General features: G+C 34.2%; 1 protein-coding gene across 5 annotated transcripts in view; it reads left to right on the forward strand.

Annotated features, from left to right (window-relative positions):
* The window catches only part of Arap2 (ArfGAP with RhoGAP domain, ankyrin repeat and PH domain 2), a 181,567-nt gene that overhangs the window by 135,152 nt on the left and 25,901 nt on the right, over positions 1–20,514 (forward strand). For 4 of the 5 annotated variants that reach the window (XM_005392016.2, XM_005392019.2, XM_013518104.1 and 1 more), the window contains exons 24-27: positions 578–646; positions 2,899–2,973; positions 5,685–5,802; positions 13,893–14,021. In XM_005392016.2, coding sequence (XP_005392073.1) covers positions 578–646; positions 2,899–2,973; positions 5,685–5,802; positions 13,893–14,021 — 391 coding nt within the window. The remainder of the gene's footprint in view (positions 1–577; positions 647–2,898; positions 2,974–5,684; positions 5,803–13,892; positions 14,022–20,514) is intronic. The other variant, XM_005392018.2, reaches the window with a different exon arrangement.

Genomic DNA, 20,514 nt, shown 5'->3' on the forward strand with positions numbered 1-20,514 from the left:
TCTTTGATCTCTTCTCTATTTCTTCGTATGTGTGTTCCCTGTTTTTGATCAATAGCAACTTCTTGCAATCATTTGTTCCTGAAAAGAAAAAAAGTAAAAAGTGTGGCTTTATATGCTCTCTTTATATTCTAGTTTTGTCCTATTCCATTAATAGAAAATAAACAACTACAGTTAAATCTTCATAGTTAGGTTAAACTCATTTTTTCTTGGATGTTAAAGATTTAATAAGCACTCAATGAAAAATTTGGTGTGAGAAATGAGTCATGAATCTCGACCAAGAGAACTTTGAAACAAGTCATCAATCTCTTCGCTTGTTTAGTCTCCTTAGCAATGGGGCTTCCCTGGGTGGAAGCCACAGCCTGAAGGAATAGCATCCACACATGCTCTGAACGTTATGAGACTCTGTCTTGTTGGCTTTATTTCTGCCCTAGCTGTGTGGCCCCATGCTGGTTAACATCGCCATTCTCATTTATTTTTACCTTGTTAGGATTTAAATTCCTGAAGAGTTATTGAGGATAAATATCATCAGTCCTTGTGTTCTACATTATTAGAATGTCCCAAATTATATTTTAAACAGGTTAAAGAAGACCAAGTCAAACAAATGGACATAGAAAATAGCTTTATTACCAAGTGGAAAGACACCCAAGTGAGTAGTAATAGTTAGATTTCTAAAGAATTAAACAAAAACAAAAACTTTGATTGTAAATAAAAATATTCATTGTACTTCCAAGTTCCTTTCTGAAGGAAAGCAGAAGTAATGAGGAAAAAGAACCTTGATAAAGTAATCATGTGATTCTGCAACCTGATACATCCATGCATGATGTGTTAACATAATTTCTTAAATATGGAGGAAAAATCTATTTCATTTATCAAGATTTATTTTAAAAAAAAACACTTGAAAATGCTAGTGGAATTCAAAGGAAGCATTTAAAGCCCCAAAAAACAAATATATAAATACCAGAAGAAATTGCAAATTCAGATAGCATAATGATTCTATCGTGATTTTGAAAATATAAATTATTTCTTATATGCTTTTGCTCTGTGTGCTCTCAGTTGATTATGTTAATGAGATCCTTTCTAAGTGGTCTTTGTAATACAGGCTAATTTTTAAGTCATCTTTCCTAAATTCTGCCTTGCTTTCCTGAATTGTATTATATGGGATGTGTGTTTTCAGGTTGCATTATGCTTTCCTGTGGTACCTTACATTGTTTGATGAATATTCATTGCAACCTCTTAAAGCTGACCATTAATCATCGTGTAGTAAGTAGGAATTATAGTGGATTCAAGTTTTCAGTGTAAATAATAGAAGTGGGTTAAATGTGCTCTGTTTATAGTTACAGTCAGATAATGAAGCAAATGCTTCCTTATTAGTCAGACCCTAAATTTACCTAAATCCTGAAATGCCTATGACTAATCAGAGGAAGCACTGGAACTGTCATTCCATACGAAGCAGATGAGGCACCACTTCTATTGCTCAGTACTCATACTGTGATAGTATATACTTAACAAATTAGTGCACCCATTTTGACCCAGAGTCATTACTGCAACTTCCAGGGGAGTAAGACTGTGGTTCAGTACATCTCTTTTAAATTCTCATTGTTCGAGAGTACTTCTGAAATAAAAGGTTGTATGAGCCTAGGAGGTAATCTTTGGCAGCATTATCTATATTGTTATTAGAAAAGTATTAATATCCTTTTGCACATTTGCCTTTTATATTTATAGTACAACAAAGAAAAGAGTCTTGAATGCATTCCAATGCAGTAAAAAAAAAAAAAAAGCAAAGAAAACAAATTTCTAAATAATACAGTAAATAGAAACATAGAAGAATTTTAAAAAGTGGTTCTTTGCTTGAGTTTTTCATTACTCAAAGCTCTCCTCTAGAGTATTTTTCTAACAGTCTGTGTCTTTCCTCCGTTTGAATTTCTTGGCTGTTTTTCTTTATGGCTTTTTTCTATGAGTTCTTTGTGTTTGCTTTTTTAATTTTTGAAATGTGTCCTTCCTGGAGAGTTATTTATGCAAACATAGTGAAAAGCAAAAAATGTCAACTGTGTCTTTTTCTTCCTAGAATTTTTGCATAGCATCAAAAGTAAGAAAGAAAATTTGGAAATGATCTTTTCTATGCCTATTGTGACAGAATAATTATGAACACTTTGTCAAAGTACATTTTTAATGTCCCACCCATAAATTTACTCATCAGATTTTACATTGAGCCAAATTTAACTTCCGAATGATTCCTTCTCCATTATAATTTTAAAAATATTGGGTAATGATTGTTATTTGTAAACGGTTATATAACAGTGAATTTCTGAAAAGAGGTACTCAAAATATTTTTCAGAAGTTTATTTTTATTTTCTAACTTGTATCTTCTTTTAGTTTGGTGGGATATAGTGACCCAGATACTATTCTTAAATTTTTAGTCAAAGATAATTAAAATAAACCTTTACTGTCTACCCAATAATTTACTTTGTTTTATTTGTTTTACTAAATTCACTTTCTCTATCTGTAGTTTTAATATCGATCTGAGCTAATTTATCCTTTAATTACAATGTTTGGAGTTTATCATTGCTTCAAAATTTAACATGACCTATTTTATCTTTATTGATATTATGGTTACATTGTGATTTAGAGCAGAATTATATTTGGCTCCTTTGACTCCTCACTTTATCCAGTTAAGGTAGATGGTGATGGCCCCGATGATCTCTGTTTTCAACGAGAGCCATGTTCATGATTTCAGTAACAATGTAGCACTCTTATCATTGACCTTATCTTTAAATAAGCGCATCATGCTTGTGAACAAGGGAATAGAGCTAATGTCAGTGTTGTGATGAGAGTTTTTAAATCATGTAAAGCGTCATATTTTAGTGATGTATACGCTATCTTCAAATTTGCCCTTTCTAGGTTTCCCAGGCTGGAGATTTGTTAATTGAGGTGTACGTAGAAAGGAAAGAACCAGACTGTAGCATTATAATTCGGGTGAGTTCTAAAGAAGGTTGTAAAGCGTGCTGTTGGACATGATAAGTATTAGCATCAATTTACGTATATTTTGAATTTTCCAGTATTTCTTATATTTTATGTTACTTTTCTAGTTGAGGCAATGACTAATGACAAGATTGTATTTTCATATAAGTATTCTCCAGGAATGTTATGTTTCGGTCACTGACAAAGGTTAGGATTTTCTGTAGTTTCTGGAAAATTACCTGAACTCATATATTTGATTTTTTCCCTTCCTAACTTAACATTAGGCAAGTTATTAACCCTGTCTCAGCCTCACTGTTCTCCTTTATAACATGAGGAAAGGTTACAGTTTTTACATTATATCACTGATATGAGGATTTATTCAACTCTCACATGTAAAACAGCATCAAATTCTTCAACAAATGTTTAACAAATAACTGTTACTATAGCGGTATCGTTACTGTCATTATTATTTACTCATCCTTATTTCCTGTACTTTAACATTCAGTCTTCTAGTTTATTAGAATATTGGATAACTGTTTTCCTCCTTGGGAGTATCAGTTGTTTGTGCTGAATTAAAACATAGATCCTTCTCATACTGCTGTATTCAGTAATTAGTTTGCCTTGTGTATAGTAGCTGTGATACTTCGTGTTCTTGCTTGGTAAGACTACTTTTCCTCCCTGCAGAATAGACATTCTGCTATGTAAGGAAGTTCAGCTTTCACTTCTTACCTTTATTGAAACCCAACTTTAACCAATCACAACATATGATAGTTTTGGACTTTATGTTAAATATATTATAATAATTAATTTAGATATTTCTAATGCTTACATATTATGACTCTGTGGCACTAGCTAACTTACATAGAACTTGTGAAATATTGTGAGTGGTGATCAAGACCTTTATGAGGCATTTGTCTGGCCAGTCCTTGTCCACATCATAGTTCTTACGTCAAATGTGTTGTTTTGCTCATAAGGCACGTGAGAAACTAGGATACATAATCAGCACACGTCAATTACTAATGCTGGAAAAGACAGTCAAAGCACCTTATTTAACTGTGCCTACACAGGAACTCTGTAGTAGCACATTTTAGTTTACGTAACTTACAGAACTAGAACAGAAATTATAGTGTAGCAACGTTTTCACATTTTCTTAAGTGTGTATAGATGAAATTGTACGTTTTCACTGAGAACAATTCCAAATGTTCCTGAAAAATATACAAAAACAGTTCAGAAATCACCAGGAATGTTGGTTTTCATACTTAAGACTTTGCAAAACCCATTAGTTATATTTATCTCTATTGATTTTTACCTCAACCCTTAGAGGTAGATGGGAGTAGGTAGCATTCTAATTTATAAGAATTAAAACAAAATTGAAAGAAATTAAGCCCATATACAAACCTTGTCATCATCTGCCAGACCTGGTGGTCCTTATGCTGACCCATACATGCCATAAAGTAATGATTCCCTAAACGTGGAGTTCTAGTTGTTTTAAAGAGGGGCTTTGGGTTTCTTCTGAGGCAAAGGATCTTTGGCTTCAAATCAAGGCACTTCTCTACTATCTATTTCACAAGTTTTCCTTCTCAGTAATTATTATTTTTGAAGAGCAGCTCCTCTTTTAAAATTTTTAAATTAATGTAGATCAAAAGCAACATTGAAATTATTTATATGCTGTTCTTGTTGTTTGGAATTCTCCACTTTCCCCAGATGCTAATGTTTTTTAAAGCTTATACAAGCTAAATACAACAGTGTACTTCATTTCATATTTAATATATTCCTCAAGCAAGCCCTAAATTTCATGAAATGCAAAAGATAGGAAAGAAAAGAAAAACAGAGCATGTGAATTGCCTATAGTGGAAAGTGTTTTTGTTATTTATATATGCCCAACAGGCTTAAGAATAGCAAGGGGGAGTAGAAATGGAAATGAGCACGTTCCTTTACTAGGAAATTTTAGAAGAGGGATGTGTAAACTAAGTTGCATTCACAATGTGCTAATGCTTAAAACTTGTTTCACAAGAAACAAGAATTATTACTAAATTCTAGCTAAAGAGATGGTTTTAGCCAGTGGGCACTGAAGATTTGGGAAATAAATAAGAGGAAGCTAATCAGAAATCCGGAAAGTCCTAGGAGAAGTGGTGTGCTCCTGCAGTGGCCTCTGGCTTTGGCATTAGGAGGCTCGAGGAGCTGGGCCCCAGGCTGGCTCTGCCGAGTCTGCCCTGAAATCCTGGCTCCCGCACACTTCCGTACCCCGCCATCTGTCACTTGGCACGGCCGGGTACTCCATAGACTATCAAAGCTCTGGGACTGCTTGGCAGGACAGACAGCAGTCAGTCAGCTGTGTATAATTTAGGGCCCCCTTTGAATAAACCAAGACGCTCTGTGCTCTTGATTGTAGAACTGACATATGAAAAGTCTTACTGCTAGGAGATGATTGTGTTTGTTGTCTGGTGTAACTCTGTATGTGACTAAGAATCTTTCCTTCCTTTCTCACTAAGTGAGAGAATCCTTCATGATTTTGTGTATATTGTAATATCCCTTTGTATGTACATTAAATTAAATTAAATTTTATGGAGATGATCTGGACCTGCTCTCTCTTCCTACTGCTTAGAGAAGGTAGTTTTTAGCATCTGAGGAAATGGGATATTGTTAGACAGAGAGTATTACTGCTGTAGCACAAGGCCGCTTCTGTGTCTGACATAGTTTTTAAAGACATATTGCCTTTTTGGCAGATATCTCCTGTGATGGAAGCAGAAGAATTAACTAATGACATATTAGCAATAAAAAATATTGTTCCTACGAAAGGTGATATATGGGCCACATTCGAAGTCATTGAAAATGAAGAGCTAGGTAAGTTATTTTTATGGTAGAGATTCTTAAAGTCTTTACAGTATGAAGAAATGTTCTTATTTAAGGGGGAGAAGTCATTACTAACATTTTATGTCTTCTTAAATATTAGCCTCTTGTTATAAATTCCCTTCTAAGTGCATGTTACAGGTTACCTTCCTATGAATTTATTCACCAAAATAATTAGATTATGTATTGACTATAAAGTGTAAAGGATTAGATAGCTCTGTTTTTGCCTCGTGAAAAAAGGCCTTTGTTTCTAAGGACAAGCAGTGAGATTTGTAAAAAGACTCTGTCACTGTCACCATTCTTATATGCCACTAATTTAAGAAGATTAGAGCATGTATATTTAAAGATTATTTATTATTCTACAAAATTTTTGTTTTAAGGCTTGCAGAAGCTTTTCCTTTTTGCTGTTTCATTTTCCTCTAACTTTGGCATATTGAATATTTTGTTCCTGTTCATTCCGAGGAAATTGAAGGGTAAAAAGATGTTTTAAAACAACTTGACTACGCCTGTAGTCAAGTGCTGAATGAGCTTAACATTCTAATAACACCATTTGGTTTTAAAGAGCTCTAGGGGGGAAAAAGGATGAAGAATGTCTTTATCCCTTGACCATCTGTCTAGCTAATACCTATAAGTTCTTGGGACCTTTTCAAGTATAGCTGTCAAGCTGCCAAAGGGAAATTTTGCCACCCGCAAGCTCAAATTAAAATTTAATGTTGAAATACCCCATAGTGCATTATTACGAGTGTTATAGTCAGTGTTAGATGTAATGGGAAAGAGTGATTGTGCTTTGTCTTTGACTAGTCCATCTCAGTATTTTTTTTTTTTTTTTTTTTTTTGGTTTTTCTCCGGTACTGGGAACTGAACTCACGACCTTGCACTTGCCAGGCAGGCGCTTTTGCCGCTAAGCTAAATCCCCAGCCCCCCATCTCAGTATTTTAATCCCATTATTTCTTTTAATCATGCACAGTTGTCAAAAAAAACTTAATTTGTGGCCAGGCATTCTTTTTTCATTATGCATTGCCAAGATCCAAGTTCCCTTGTGTCGGGGTGCAGTCCTTTCCTTGAACAGGACAGCTCTAGCAAGTGACTCCTTTGGTGTCCCTATCCCCCTGACCCCAACTGTCAACTCTAATAGATCTGCTTCAGGCTTTACCTGTCCATCTGTGGCATCATTCATGACCTTTCTTTCCCTTTCCCTTTGATGATCTTCATTCCATTTGCAGTCCTGCCTAGATTGTCTTCTTGATTCTCTAATCATTTGTTCTCACTTTTAGTTTTTCCTTCTTTCCATCTAAATGTGGGATTTCACACCTCCCAGTTTCCTTTGCAGTCTTTCTGTATTTTATAAATTCTTTATAGAAAATCTATTCTGATCTTTGCACTTGAGCAGCGTGTGAGTGTCATTTCCCATACAAAAGTTGGTTCTTCCCCCATCGGACATACCTAGTTATCTCCTTTCAAACCCATATTCAGTTTCATTGCTTGTTCTCTGATTTCTTTTTGTGCTGGCTGTCACTTGAACTTACATTTGTGCACACAGGAGCTTCTTCAAATGAGATAGGGATTCAGTTATTTGTTTTCTGTTTTGTCTTTAGTATCCAGCATGGTGCCATGCAGTTAACATCTATTAAATAAATAAAGTGCTGGGCATGGTGGAGCACGCCTGTAATCCCAGCACTCAGGAGGCTGAGGCAGGAGGATTGTTGTGAGTTTGAGACCAGTCTGGGCTACAAAGTGAGCTCAAGGCCAGCCTGAAATGCATAGCGAGACCCTGTCTCAAAAAGACAATAATAATAATAGTAATAATAATAATGATAAAGCATATTATTATATGATTGTGTGATGCAGGCATGGTAGAGTCTTTCGATTTTTCTTTTTGTGTAAGTTTCAAAATGGGCCCAGCTTATCTGCTTCATTATATTTGTGAAAGATATTTGTTGTCATTATTTCCAGAAGTATCTATCTGAATCACAGATTATATTATGTTGTGCCACCAAATAAAACTTTTTTTATTATTTTACCATTGTGTATTCATGCTTAAGATCCAGCTCAAGTATCTCAATGACATTCAAATGAGCATAATTCGCAGTGATTTTGTTTTGATCATTTCCTTTTATGTTTATAATACTACTTGCTGTCTAACTTGTGGAATAGGATTACTTACATTTCTGGCTCTTCCTTTGGTCATACCTTTTTAGAGCAGTTAACATATGTTCTAGATCTTTATATCTCTCACAACCTATAGGATAATGCATTAATATAAACCTTGCCCAATAAAATCTTAACTGAGATGGAAGAAGAATATAAAGGAATATATCCATTGTGGATCTTGGATTGTGGTTGGACTGTGGCTCTTTTACAGATATATCCAAGTGTAGAAAGCACATCAGAAGATATCCTTGTTACTAGATTTCTAAGTCCAGGTTAGGGCTTGGGCAGTTGATTATTTCCTGCACACTTCTATTTCTCTTTGTTTTAGGAGATTGACTGCCGAATACTGAGTCATGTATTTTGAGGTAGGCATTCTCTTCCTACTAACACTTATTTTTTCCAGAATGAAATTTGATTGAAACAGTGCTGGCAAATCTGTGACACACGTGCTGCAGCCAGTTGTTTGTTATCATTGAATGCTCTAAAATGTTCACCATCACTGGATTAAAGCATTCTCCTATGTCATAATATTGGAGCTTTGTGCCTTTGGTCACTGGTCCTCCTGACAGGGGGAAATAGAATGGATGATGACAAGAAGGAAATATATACATCTGAGAGCATTACATTTTACCTGGAAAATTTGTTTTTGAAATTTCCTTTTGGAAAATCAGGGGCTTACCCTGAAAATGACTAGTTATCTAATTGCATGATAATCAGTGCCACAAAATGCTAAGATTTGTTTGATTTGTGTTGTTTTTCCTTATTTTTAATAAAAAGGAAATAAAACGTTATACTAATGAAGATGCAGATATTGTAGGAAGCATCAAGATGATTGGATTTGTGCATGTCTGAATCAAAGAAATAGCCTATGGATATCAAAAATGTATACATTTGGAGTTAAGAATTCAAATTTGGCATAATGTTAGTGTTTGGTCAAGTGTATTGTAGAATCTGTAGAGAAAAAACTAGGGGGCTGGGGATTTAGCTCAGCGGCAAAAGCACCTGCCTGGCAAGCGCAAGGTCGTGAGTTTGGTTCCTGGTACCGGAGAAAAACCAAAAAAAAAAAAAGAAAAAACTAGGATGTTTTTACTGCTTCTAGAGGAAGAATTTTAGGGACACCAAAAAAGGGACGGTGATCATGTCGGTTGACTGAAGTAGGTGGAACCTCCATATTACTGACTTCTGAAGTGTTAAAAGCTTTGTTTCTAGTAACATACAGAGAAGATATAGTGAAATATAAAAAGAAGATGAAGTGAAAGGATAATAGGAATCACAAGATTCTGGTTGGTAGGAAGAATGTCAACAGGAAATTAGTGAGTGTTTTAATGTAAAAATAAATCCTCCAAGTAATAAAGTGTTCAAAAATTAATAAATGGATAAAATGATATTTCTGTACCCTGTCATACCCAGTGCCCTATTTGTATAATAAATGTTTTATAATGATTACCTTTTTGAAATCGTTTATTATACTTATTTTAAAAATTAGCATAACACTCCAGATATTTCAGAATAATTGAGAAACATACATTTTAAAAGATATGTTTATAATTATAATATACACATGTTGTCAGAGATGATGAAAACAGATCCTACACCAATAAATGGAATCACTATAGATCTGTCTTTCGCAAGTCCAGAATAACATGTCAGTTTTGTGACCAACAGTATTAGCAGCGTTACCATCATTGGTGAAATGGAGAACAATTCTTAGACTAGTTCTTACTAAAACAAAGCACAATTGCTAAATGATATATTCATGGAACAATTAAGTCTAGGTTTGACCATGCAAAATATTTTGATATTTTTCACATCTTGATTTTTATATTGCAGTCAAATAAATGCACAAATTTGAGCTGGACTCTGTGTTCAATTAATTTATATACCTGAGTACCTGAAGGGACACTTCAAATTTATGCTGGATAGAAAACACTTCTTTTGCACATCTTGAAAGATATTAAGAATCTTTGACCCAGTCATGCTGATTGTTCGGGCAAGCTCAAACCTACAGTAGCAGAGTATGTTGGGTGGCTTTCCTTAGCTGTGACAGATACTTGAGATAAATCATCTTAGAAGGAGCAAAGGTTTCTTCTGATTGATAGTTGCAGAGGTTTTAGCCCATTACTAGTTGGCATTATGACTTTTGGGCCTGTGGTGAAGCAGAACATCATGGTGGGGAGCATGTGACAGAGTAAAACTGCTTACTCCTGGTGGCTGGCAGTCAAAGAGAGAGCACAGGTTCCTGAATCCTTCCAAGGGTGCATCCTCAATGACCTAACTTTCTCATGCTAGTCCCTATTTCCTGAAGGTTCCACCTCCTCCTAGTTCTGCCACAGATGAGAAACTAAGCCTTCATCACCTGGCCTTTGAGAAACATTCAGATTCCAAACCTGAGAGAGGATAATCCCTCCATCAGTAGCTGCTCTTCTAGAATATTTTGTTATTCTAATCTCCACCTGGAACCTGATCTTGTCCTCTGTCAATGTAGCACCTGTACTCTCTAGGTCCTTTACATTTCAAAACAGCTTCCCAAGGACTCTCATAAGTAGACTTCACTGAGAGCTTTGAATTACAATGCAGTTCCTTTCTATGCAGCAATATCATAGCAAAATTTTTCTTTTACCTTCCTCATACCTAGTATGTGTGAAAGGTCTGGTTTTTCAAAAGGGTTCTTGGCAGTTCTCCTCATGCTATCTTCTGATCATGTGGATGGGACAGAGAAGGGCTTTCACAGCCCTAAGTCTGGCACTAAGGTTTTGATGGTTGAGGAAGTTGTAATTGTCTCTGGAATCTCTTGGCTATTACCACCAGAAATTTAAGGACAACAGTTTTTATTTCAGTAGGAAAATGAATAGCTGTTTCTTAACCTGGAACATCAGACTTACTCTTTTCATAAGATTTTAAACAATTAACAGTGTGCTTACCTAGCTGTAGAACTAGCTCTATAACCTGTTTTTCCCAAGAATTATCCTAAATTTTTAGCAATTTTTCATTCTGCTGATATTATAAAAGTTACTTATTTTTCCATAATGTCCTAATGTCAAATGACTTACATACCATATAATCTATCTTGGTAGAGGATTATAACTATAGGTAATTTTTATTTCTATAAATTTATACTCCAACAGTGTTTAATGACTCAATCAATTTTTTCTGCTTTTTATCTTTTTCTTAAGGTGAAAATTAATGCCATCTTAAAAAAAATTAATGCCATCTCATAGTGGTAGAATTTGGCATTCTAATACAAATTTATCTTTCCATCCAATTTTCAACTGTGTTCTTTAGAATCTTGGAATTGCAAGGTTTTTCTTCTGTAGTATTTCATACTGTGATACTGATGTGAACCATATACCTAACTTTTTGAAATCCTAATTAATTGTACACCTATTGGTAAGCCTCTATATCTGCTGTAATATGTTTTAGTATAATTAAGAACACTTTGTCTCTATCACTATAGTACCTTCTTGTAATAGTGTATAATACTGACCCTCATTAATGTAAATGTTCTGACATTTGGAAATCTTGTTACCAATTAAATCCTGTAACCAAGGGGAGTGAGTTTTTATTTCAAGTCACATGCTTTGTTCCAGGTCAGAACATGATTCCTGCTTGGCCAACACAATTGCTGTATCACTGGTTTCCTTACATCAGAGTATTGAATATATATTGCCATTATTTCCTTACCATCTGCTCAAGTAGAATGGGAAAGTGAAGGGGAAAATATGAACTGATGTTCGTTCTTTTTTCTTTTCTTTTTCTTTCTTTCTTTTTCCTTCCTCCCTTCCTTCCTTCCTTCCTTTTTTTCCTGTGATACCTTGTTCAATCCTCAGAAACATAACAAAAGAAAACTTCGTAATTGATACTTTTTCCCCAGAAAATTACATGTAATAAACCATCACTACTAAAAGTAGTGTAGTTGAAAATAGGGGCTTGAAAGTCAGATAGGTTTAGATTCCAATCTCTGTTTCTTGATTTAACCATTATGTGACTGTAAAATATCACTGTGAATAGTAGCATGTGTAAGGAATGTTATCACAAGAGTGTAAACTGATAACTGACATAAAATATGCAATATATGTAATATCTGATGCATAGTTGTTATTCCAGAAATGACCGCTATTAATGGAATCAGTAATGTCTCAGAGCTGGTAAGCAGAGAAGGCTTATTCTATAATTGTTTTGACATTTAGATACTTCCTATGAATTGGTTCCTTATCATTGGAATTAGAAGTATCTAAATGTCAAAACAATTATAGAATAAGCCTTCTCTTTACATTTGGTGTATAATGATTGAGAGCACTGCTTACCAGCTCTGAGACATTACTGATTCCAAAGCTTTTGGAAAATTATTTGGAGAGCAGTGCTGATGAAGCACAAATGTTTTTTCTAGTTTTTAAAAAAACATATTTTGTCTGCTGATCTTACAACAAATGGTTTCTGTGATTTATGGTCCCCCCCCCAAAATTTATTTAATAGTTAATACTTGAAATACTTATTGAGCATTATTATATACTCATTACTCTACCATGTGCAGAAGAAATACAATAGTAAATCAAGATACAGATTTTAAAGTGAGTGGATTAATGTCTCTCTTTTAAAAATTCCCATTATGAATAAGCAGCTTACTCCAGTGAACACAGAATAAAGAACTATATTTTAGTTTACTGGATAGGAAGCAAAAATCTTATAATTTGCCTGGAAGCAGAAAACATTTTCTTTGGTGGACCTGGGATTTCTGATAACTCCTTTAATGATGTGCTCATAACCTGAGAAAGCAGAATTAGGGTGTAATATATTTGGTCCATTTTATTTGTGATTTTATTACCAGTTACAATGTCATGGGTCGTGTATATTGCCTCCTGCCTGCTTTTTTCTTGTTTATCATAGGCAATATTTGAAAACAAAAAGTTCAAGTCCCATATGCTGTATATCTAGGAGAGCTGGGTTGACATATATGGCTATGAGAAAGCGGCGTCGACATCATCATGTCAGAGCTTCTCTTCTTGCTACTTATGCTATTTTCAGTGCACCATGAAAGTTTGCATTTCTTTTTTTGAGCATACCCTTCTGTCATTCTATTTTATTAACTGATTGGCATATTTTGATCACCAACAGAACTTCCTTATGAAGCTTTGATTGTAATTGTAAGACATTTTAAAACTAGGAATGCGTGATGCTAGGAATGCGTGATGCATTTGTCTAAAACAAAAAAAGTATAAAAATTCATCAAAGAGAAAGTTTTAAACTGTCATTTAATTTTTGCTTATTGGCCTATTATTATATATATTAACAATGTGTAATATTGCCACATAATGTTTTTGATTGATACATCTACCAGTAGTTAAACGTAGATTACTTAGTACTATTTTGTAATTATTTTATTTTATTTGCAATATTTTGTAATGTTACTTTAAGTATGAAAATACCAGGTATAAATTGTTCATTAGTATTGATCAAAAATTGTAAAATTCTGATCTTTTTGGGACAAAGAATTAAGTCATGCTTATTATTTAGTGTTAGACAAAATAGTTTTGCTATCCTTTTAAAGTTACTTAATTGCATATGCAAATTATCGGCTCTCCCTAAGAATACTATAATTTTATCTAAATTAAAAAGAAGATATAATAAGACACATGTTCATAGCACTCAAGGTAGCTTCCTGAAAGTTTACCTAAAGGAAATCACTTCTATACCTAAGAAAAAAATAGTTGTGTAACAAACAAATGTTCTTCACAGATGAATTTATACAGTAAATGTAACTATGTACTGAATAATTTTCCAGGAGTTAGGGTTTCTTGCATGTGCTTCTCATATTATTATTGTGTAGCCTAAGATTTGATCATGGATTTTGTTATATCCATGTGTTTTTAAGAGGAGTTTTAAAAATTTATAATGACAAATAAAAATCTCGATGTGTTTGGCTTCTGTGTTTGCAGAGCGCCCTCTTCACTACACAGAGAATATACTGGAACAGGTGCTTCGGTGGAGTTCATTAGCCGAACCCGGTTCTGCTTACCTTGTGGTGAAGAGATTCTTAACCATCGACACGATTAAACATTACAGAGGTAGGTGCCGTTGCTTCACATTGCAGGGATGGCTAAAAATTCAAGTTGCTAAAAGTTCAGTTATATGGCACAAGTCGTATTTGCAAAGGCAGCAAACAAGTAGTTACAGAATCTGATTACACACAGTTCTAAAGAAGAGTAATATACGGACAGGAGGAAATTTCCCCAGCATATACCCCAGTAATAATGGTTGCCTATTTGATGATAACATACTTTTAAGACTTACATTTGCGATACTTGTGCCTGTGTGTTTTACAATTCTGCAACCAGACTGAATGAACATAGTAGGTTGTTGATGAGGCTGCTGCTTGAATTACGTTTCTATTTGAAATTTTTCTAGCTGTTGAAGAAGTGGAGCTTTTACAGGTTGTGAGACTGAGTGCTTGGTATAAGTCTCAATTTCTTTGCAATGATATTGGAAAAAATGCAAAATACAACATTTCTGAAATAATACTTGCCATCCAAATGGAGGAAAACAGTGTACACTGTAAGGTTAACGAAGGTCACTAGCACAAGCGAACCAAAGAAAACAATCCAAATGCATATGCTGCAGAAGGAAATTTTATTTTGCCACTTTCATTCTCCTATTGTGTTGTCATTCACTGACAGCTTAGAAACTAACATTTCAGTCTGCTGTATTTATCACTCAACCCCAAAACTAATGACTGAAGTCTTTTGGAATGAAAATTACCACAACTTTTATAAGTAATATGATAACTGTTACTATATATTGATCACATGTCATTAGCCAAACTGACATCAAAGGCAGTTAAATATTTAAATTTTCCTGTCAGTTATCTTGTCACTTTAATTTTACAGATGAGGAAAAGAGCTCATAGAAGTAGTAGAGCACTGGCCTAGAATGTGTAAGACCCCGTATTTGATTCTGACAGCTGGGCTTGAGTCTTACAGTTACTCAATACTAACCTTGAGAACAGATTGGCCTTCTGTTGTTTTTTTTTAACGTGAAAGGGTAGGGAAGGTCTTACAGCTCTAAAAGGCTGTAAACTGACCAAGTGTGATTACATGCTGTCTAGATAGTAGCCGTATTCATCAAGCTCTTATTTATGATACCAAAGCTGATCTACTAATTTCTGACTTCATGGCACTGTCTTTTGTGTTTTACACTTACTTGAAAGTATTTCTGCAAAACACATTTTTTCTCCTGCTCATCTAAATAAATAAAAGAGGCTTTATCCTTTTTGTTCTAGAAATATAGCCTTTCAGAGACCTTTATCTTATTTTAAATTTTTCTGCCACTTTTACCTATGATTTCAACTGCATCCTTCTCATACCTACTTAAGGACTGCAGTAGAAATTCTAATCATTTCAGTGAATTAGGTATCCATATATGAGAGCCATGGTTCTCATCTAGAGATGATTTTGCTGCTCAGGGACATTTGAAAGTGTCTGCAGACATTTGTGGCTATCACAATTTGGGGTTGGGTGGTATGGTGAGTGGTGCATCTGATATTTAGTGGGTAGAATCCAAGGACGCTGCTCAAAATCCCATAAGAGCACAGGGCAGCCCTACACAACAAGGTAGTTTCTAGTTCAAGTGACAGTGGAGGCAATTTAGATCATATATGAAATCTCTTCTAGCTCTCAAAGTCTATTATTCTTTCATTTTAATACTGTAATAAAAAATTTGGAGGGAAAACAGCTGAGAGTATAGCTCAGTGACAGAGTGCTGTACTAGCATGTGGAAGACCTTGGGTTCAATTTCCAGTACCCCCCAAAAAAGAAATGAAAAACTGTGGAACTTATGAACCATGCTGTATTAGCATTATGATACATACTTTATTATTTTATGGTTTCTTTTCTTACAGCAAGTATGTTATCTTTTATGTTCTATCTTGTGATAATTTTTTTCTAATATTCCTACAAAATGTCTGTAAATCTCCATATTAGAAAATCTTTAAAATTTACAGCTACATATAACAGATTAGCTGTTGAATCTTAGTGAGCTGGCTCTGTAACAGCAATGTATAATGAGTACTAACATAATAAGGATTGATAGGAAGGTTTTGTGTTTGTGGAGGCTGGATCACCCAAAGCAAAGGTATCATTCAGTGCTGTTAATCACTGAAAAAAAAAAATCAGGATTGCGCCAATTTAGGTCAATCATATGTGAGCAAAATTGTCATCATGTGAGTGCATGAAGAAACAACACAGTAACAAACTGTACATGATTCTGTCCATAAAGCAAGGAGAAAGATTGGGTGTTGTAATGATACTGCACATATCCCATTGCTCCATCTTGATGGTATATGAGTCAGCCCTTCAATGAGGAAAGCATAAGTCTATAAGGTCTAGACAAAACATCTTGCTTAGAAACTGGAAAGCTCAACCCCAAGAAGAAAAGGTGGTAGACTTACATGGTATTTTCAGACATTACCGAGAAACAGTCTTCCTAGTGAAATGTCAGGAAACGTTGGTGTTACTCTTTTATCTCCTCCACTACTCTTAACACATAGGAGCTATAAGTCAAATCCCTTTCCCTGAACTGTGCCCATCTCATTTTGTTAATGCAATATATAGTTCTCTGTTATTGTACTATCTAAACTACTTCCTACTAGGAAGTTCGGTCTCTAGGAAATTAGAGTAACAACATAAGTAAATATATAATTGAATATTTTCTATTAGTAGTTAATATTTTTGGCCAAGAATAGAACTAACCTGCTTAAAATAATTACATTTTCCTTTTCTGTGTAGTTTTCATGAGTGTTTAAGTTTGATTTATATTGTTTGATTATATTTATATAAGCAGTCTTTCACAGTCTTGAGATTGTGAAATCTTTCATTATGGTTGGTTCTATATTTGTTTGAATGTTAGAATTGTCTTTTTAAAGAAGATTGTCTTATTTTGAAATTCATTTGTTAAGTTGTGATTTTCCTCCTGTAGTAGTATCTTGAAGAAGCTTGACCTTATTAGTACTTTTATGGGATACTCTTTGTGATAGATTTGGCATAGTTTAGCTATTCAGCCTACTATGTCTCTGTCTTGGCAAATGTCTCCTAAATCAATCACAGTGAAAATTTTCTTCAAAATTACTGCTGCATTCGTTATACCTGCTACCCCTTATAATTGGGATCTAAAAGGAAAATAATGACTCACATATGACTTCTCTCATACTTTCTTAGAAGAAAAACTGGTTTATCCCAGAAACAATTATTCTTCAGAACAGCACAGGAGGAATGTACAGATTTTGTTCCATTCTTAAGATTTTTTATTGTGTTTTAGGGGCCAGATAGAAATCAGCAGTTTGAAAACAAGGTAGTTAGATACAACCATATTTTCTCTAAGTAACAAATAGTTAATATGGTAACTTGTTAAAACAAAATTTGTATCTGAAATGCACACTTGCTTGTCACATACACGGCACTAGTTTCAGTCACTAGCAACAACAAGAAATACAACAGCCGGGGCTGGGGATTTAGCTCAGCGGCAAAGTGCCTGCCTGGCAAGTGCAAGGTTGTGAGTTCGGTTCCCGGTACCAGAGAAAATCCAAAAAAAAAAGAAAAAAAGGAAATACAACAGCCTTTGCAAACTCTTCCATCCTCTGGTATTTGGTACTTAGCTACCACAAATTTGACTGTTTTTCTGTGTGTCCCTATCCGTATGTCTCTATATCTGTTTATCTACCATTCATACTATAGATAGATAGATATATCTTTCATTAATTCTCTGATTCTATGATAATTTTGTGAATTTAGAGGATAAATTATAAGCATATACTTCTGTTTGATATAATGCTTTCATAACTTTCTAAATCAAGAAGTTTTATCATGTAATAACCGTTTGCTGTAGTTTAGGAGTTTTCATTTCTTCAGTTCTCTCACTTTATCTGAACCATTTGAAATGCGGACATAAGTAGGAGTAGATTTTAGAATCATTGAACATTTAATTTCTGCTCATTCATTTGAGGTAATTAGGCTCCTTTACGTTTGTAGAAGTGTAAGGCAGTGAAAGTTTTATCTCTACTTGAAAATCAGTTCTGTTTTTCAAAAGCAGCATTGTATTTCTCAGAAACATTTTGTGCCATTGCGACTACTGTAATGAGGAGTTAATTAAGTGAAAAAAAGATCATAGTCTTCAAATTTCATTTGTACTTTATGGATTAAAAGCTGAGACATTGAGATAAGACTAGTGAAACTTCATTTAAGTTGCTATTTAAACTTTGTCATAACTACTCTAATTAAACCATCTTTTATTATTGTTATCTTTTATATTAAGTTTCAACATCTCTGTCACAAACTTTAAGTTTAGCCTTCTGTATGACTCCATAATAAGTGATTTTATATTGCTAAAGTCTTACTTTAATCATTAAAGTTCTTTAAAATTATCCCAAGAGAATTTCATTTGTGACATCAGATCTTTGTGATCTAAATGGAGAAGAAATACTTTGAACATATAAGTTGTAACTCAAACGCAGATCATTATGTATTTGTAAATTTAGGTTGGTTTGTATGGTGTTTTTGAGTTACATTTGCTTTGGAGTAGAATAGTTTAAAATGCAACTGCTTCTGAAATATTCAGACCTGGAAAGCTAAGCTTTTTACTGCCAGTAGACTGAAGAAAATGAAAGAAAATTTCAAAAAAAAATAATACGAGTCCATAAATCATACTGAAACAGAAATTACTCACATTCCACTTCCCATCAAATCTTCTTACATCCAGAGATGCTTAAAAAGTTGAAGATAAGACTTAGCCCACTTCAAGTGTAAGTATTTCCTTTTGAAATTTATGATAGTCCTTGATACTCACTATTTATGGACTGTGAATGTCCTGACTTTTTGTGATAGTATAATTTTGTAGTGAGAAAAACATTTGACAAGTTTTATTAGGTTTCTTGTTTCATGCAGGAATCTACTGTAGAAAATGTAAAGGATTGGTAAGTATTATATTAGCCCACAGGAGAAAGAAAATCTAAATGTATGTAGCCTACTTAAATAAAAGACTAGAAACACAGCATGTAGTAAATGACTATTTTAGGACAGAATGTTTACAGTTTTCAAGCACAGAAAAATAGTTCAAGTAGTTCATCATTGATGTCTCTTTTTACACTGAATCTCCCTTGTTCAAGGAAATATTTTCTTTGTTTAGTATTTCTTGTAACAGTATAGGTGAAAGAACTCTATGATACTGCTTTTTAAACTTGTCAAATAATCACCAGTGACCACACTTCTGGTACCAATTACTGTGTTAGTTAGATTTCCAGTTGCTGGGATACAATACCCTACAGTCACAATTTAAAGGAGGAGAGATTTAATTTGGCTCATGATTTTAGGGGATTTAGTCTGATTGGCTGGAGGGCAGAAGCGTCGGGGTACAGGGGAGTTTGGGAGCAAACCTGCACACCCTGTGGAGGCTGGGAAGCAGACTGGGGAAATACGGCTACAGAGGAAGGGACACAGAACCAGATAAAGACCACAAGCCCCTGACTTCATGTCCTACTTAGGCACATTTGTAAGTGTGCTTTTTGATCCTCTGAGGCCTTCCAAGCTAATCAGTTTGACAATCCACCTTAACCATCACACTTGCTTTTTCTTTGATGTATGAGTGACTTACCTAGACACTGGGCATATGGTTATTCCTTATTGATAAAATTTGAAAGTTTTATTAATTTGGACAATAATTTAAATGATGAAGATATAAATGCATTTTGTCCCACTAAAACAATATATATCTCGCAATTAAAATTATTTTATCTTTTTTTAAAACAACACTATCATGAATGCCTTTTTCCATGTGCCTGTTCTTGAACAAATCAAGTATATCCAGTATTTTCTAAATTGCTTACTATATTTCTTATACTTCTTATTTACGTATAAAGTATCCTTTAAATATTTTTTTGTGTTTGACTGAATGTTAAGGGAGTGTGTTACCATATTTTTTGATCTGGTGAACATCGTGTCTGTGCAGTATTGTGGTATCTCAGTTCTTGGATCCTCCTGGAGATTTCTGATGATGTCTTTGGAGAGAAAGTAAGAAGCAAAAGTCGCAGGTTTGATGAGCTAGCTTACTGGCAAAAAAGCCTAATATAATTTATGCAAGCATTTCATTAAGGACAGTATATATCCTATTTGTGGGCTGTATTATATCATGAAAACTACTGAAGTTTGTTAATTACCTTTGTGCTTTTATTTATAGTCAAGATCAGTGATATAGATTGACCCTGGGGATTTTTGCTTCCACTTAACTTATTACATTCTCATACTGGAGTTATAAAAATCTATTCGTATTTGTTAGTTTTTGTTTTCTGATAGTGATTATAGTAAAGATTTCTTCCCAAATAAACCAAATCTTAAGACTGGGAGTTTTTTGGAAATCTGTTCATGTTGTTTTGTAAATTAGATACCACATGGATGTTTAAGCTTGTATCACCTTAGTAGTAGGGAATTTCTAAAGTTCCTAGTCCTGATACACTATTCTGCACTACCACTTTTATGTATATTATCCACTGTAGGGGATATAGCAGCCTGTAGAATA

This window comes from Chinchilla lanigera, unplaced genomic scaffold, assembly GCF_000276665.1.
Source record: "Chinchilla lanigera isolate Chin_1 unplaced genomic scaffold, ChiLan1.0 scaffold00042, whole genome shotgun sequence".
In the NCBI taxonomy this organism is placed as follows: Eukaryota; Metazoa; Chordata; class Mammalia; order Rodentia; family Chinchillidae; genus Chinchilla; species Chinchilla lanigera.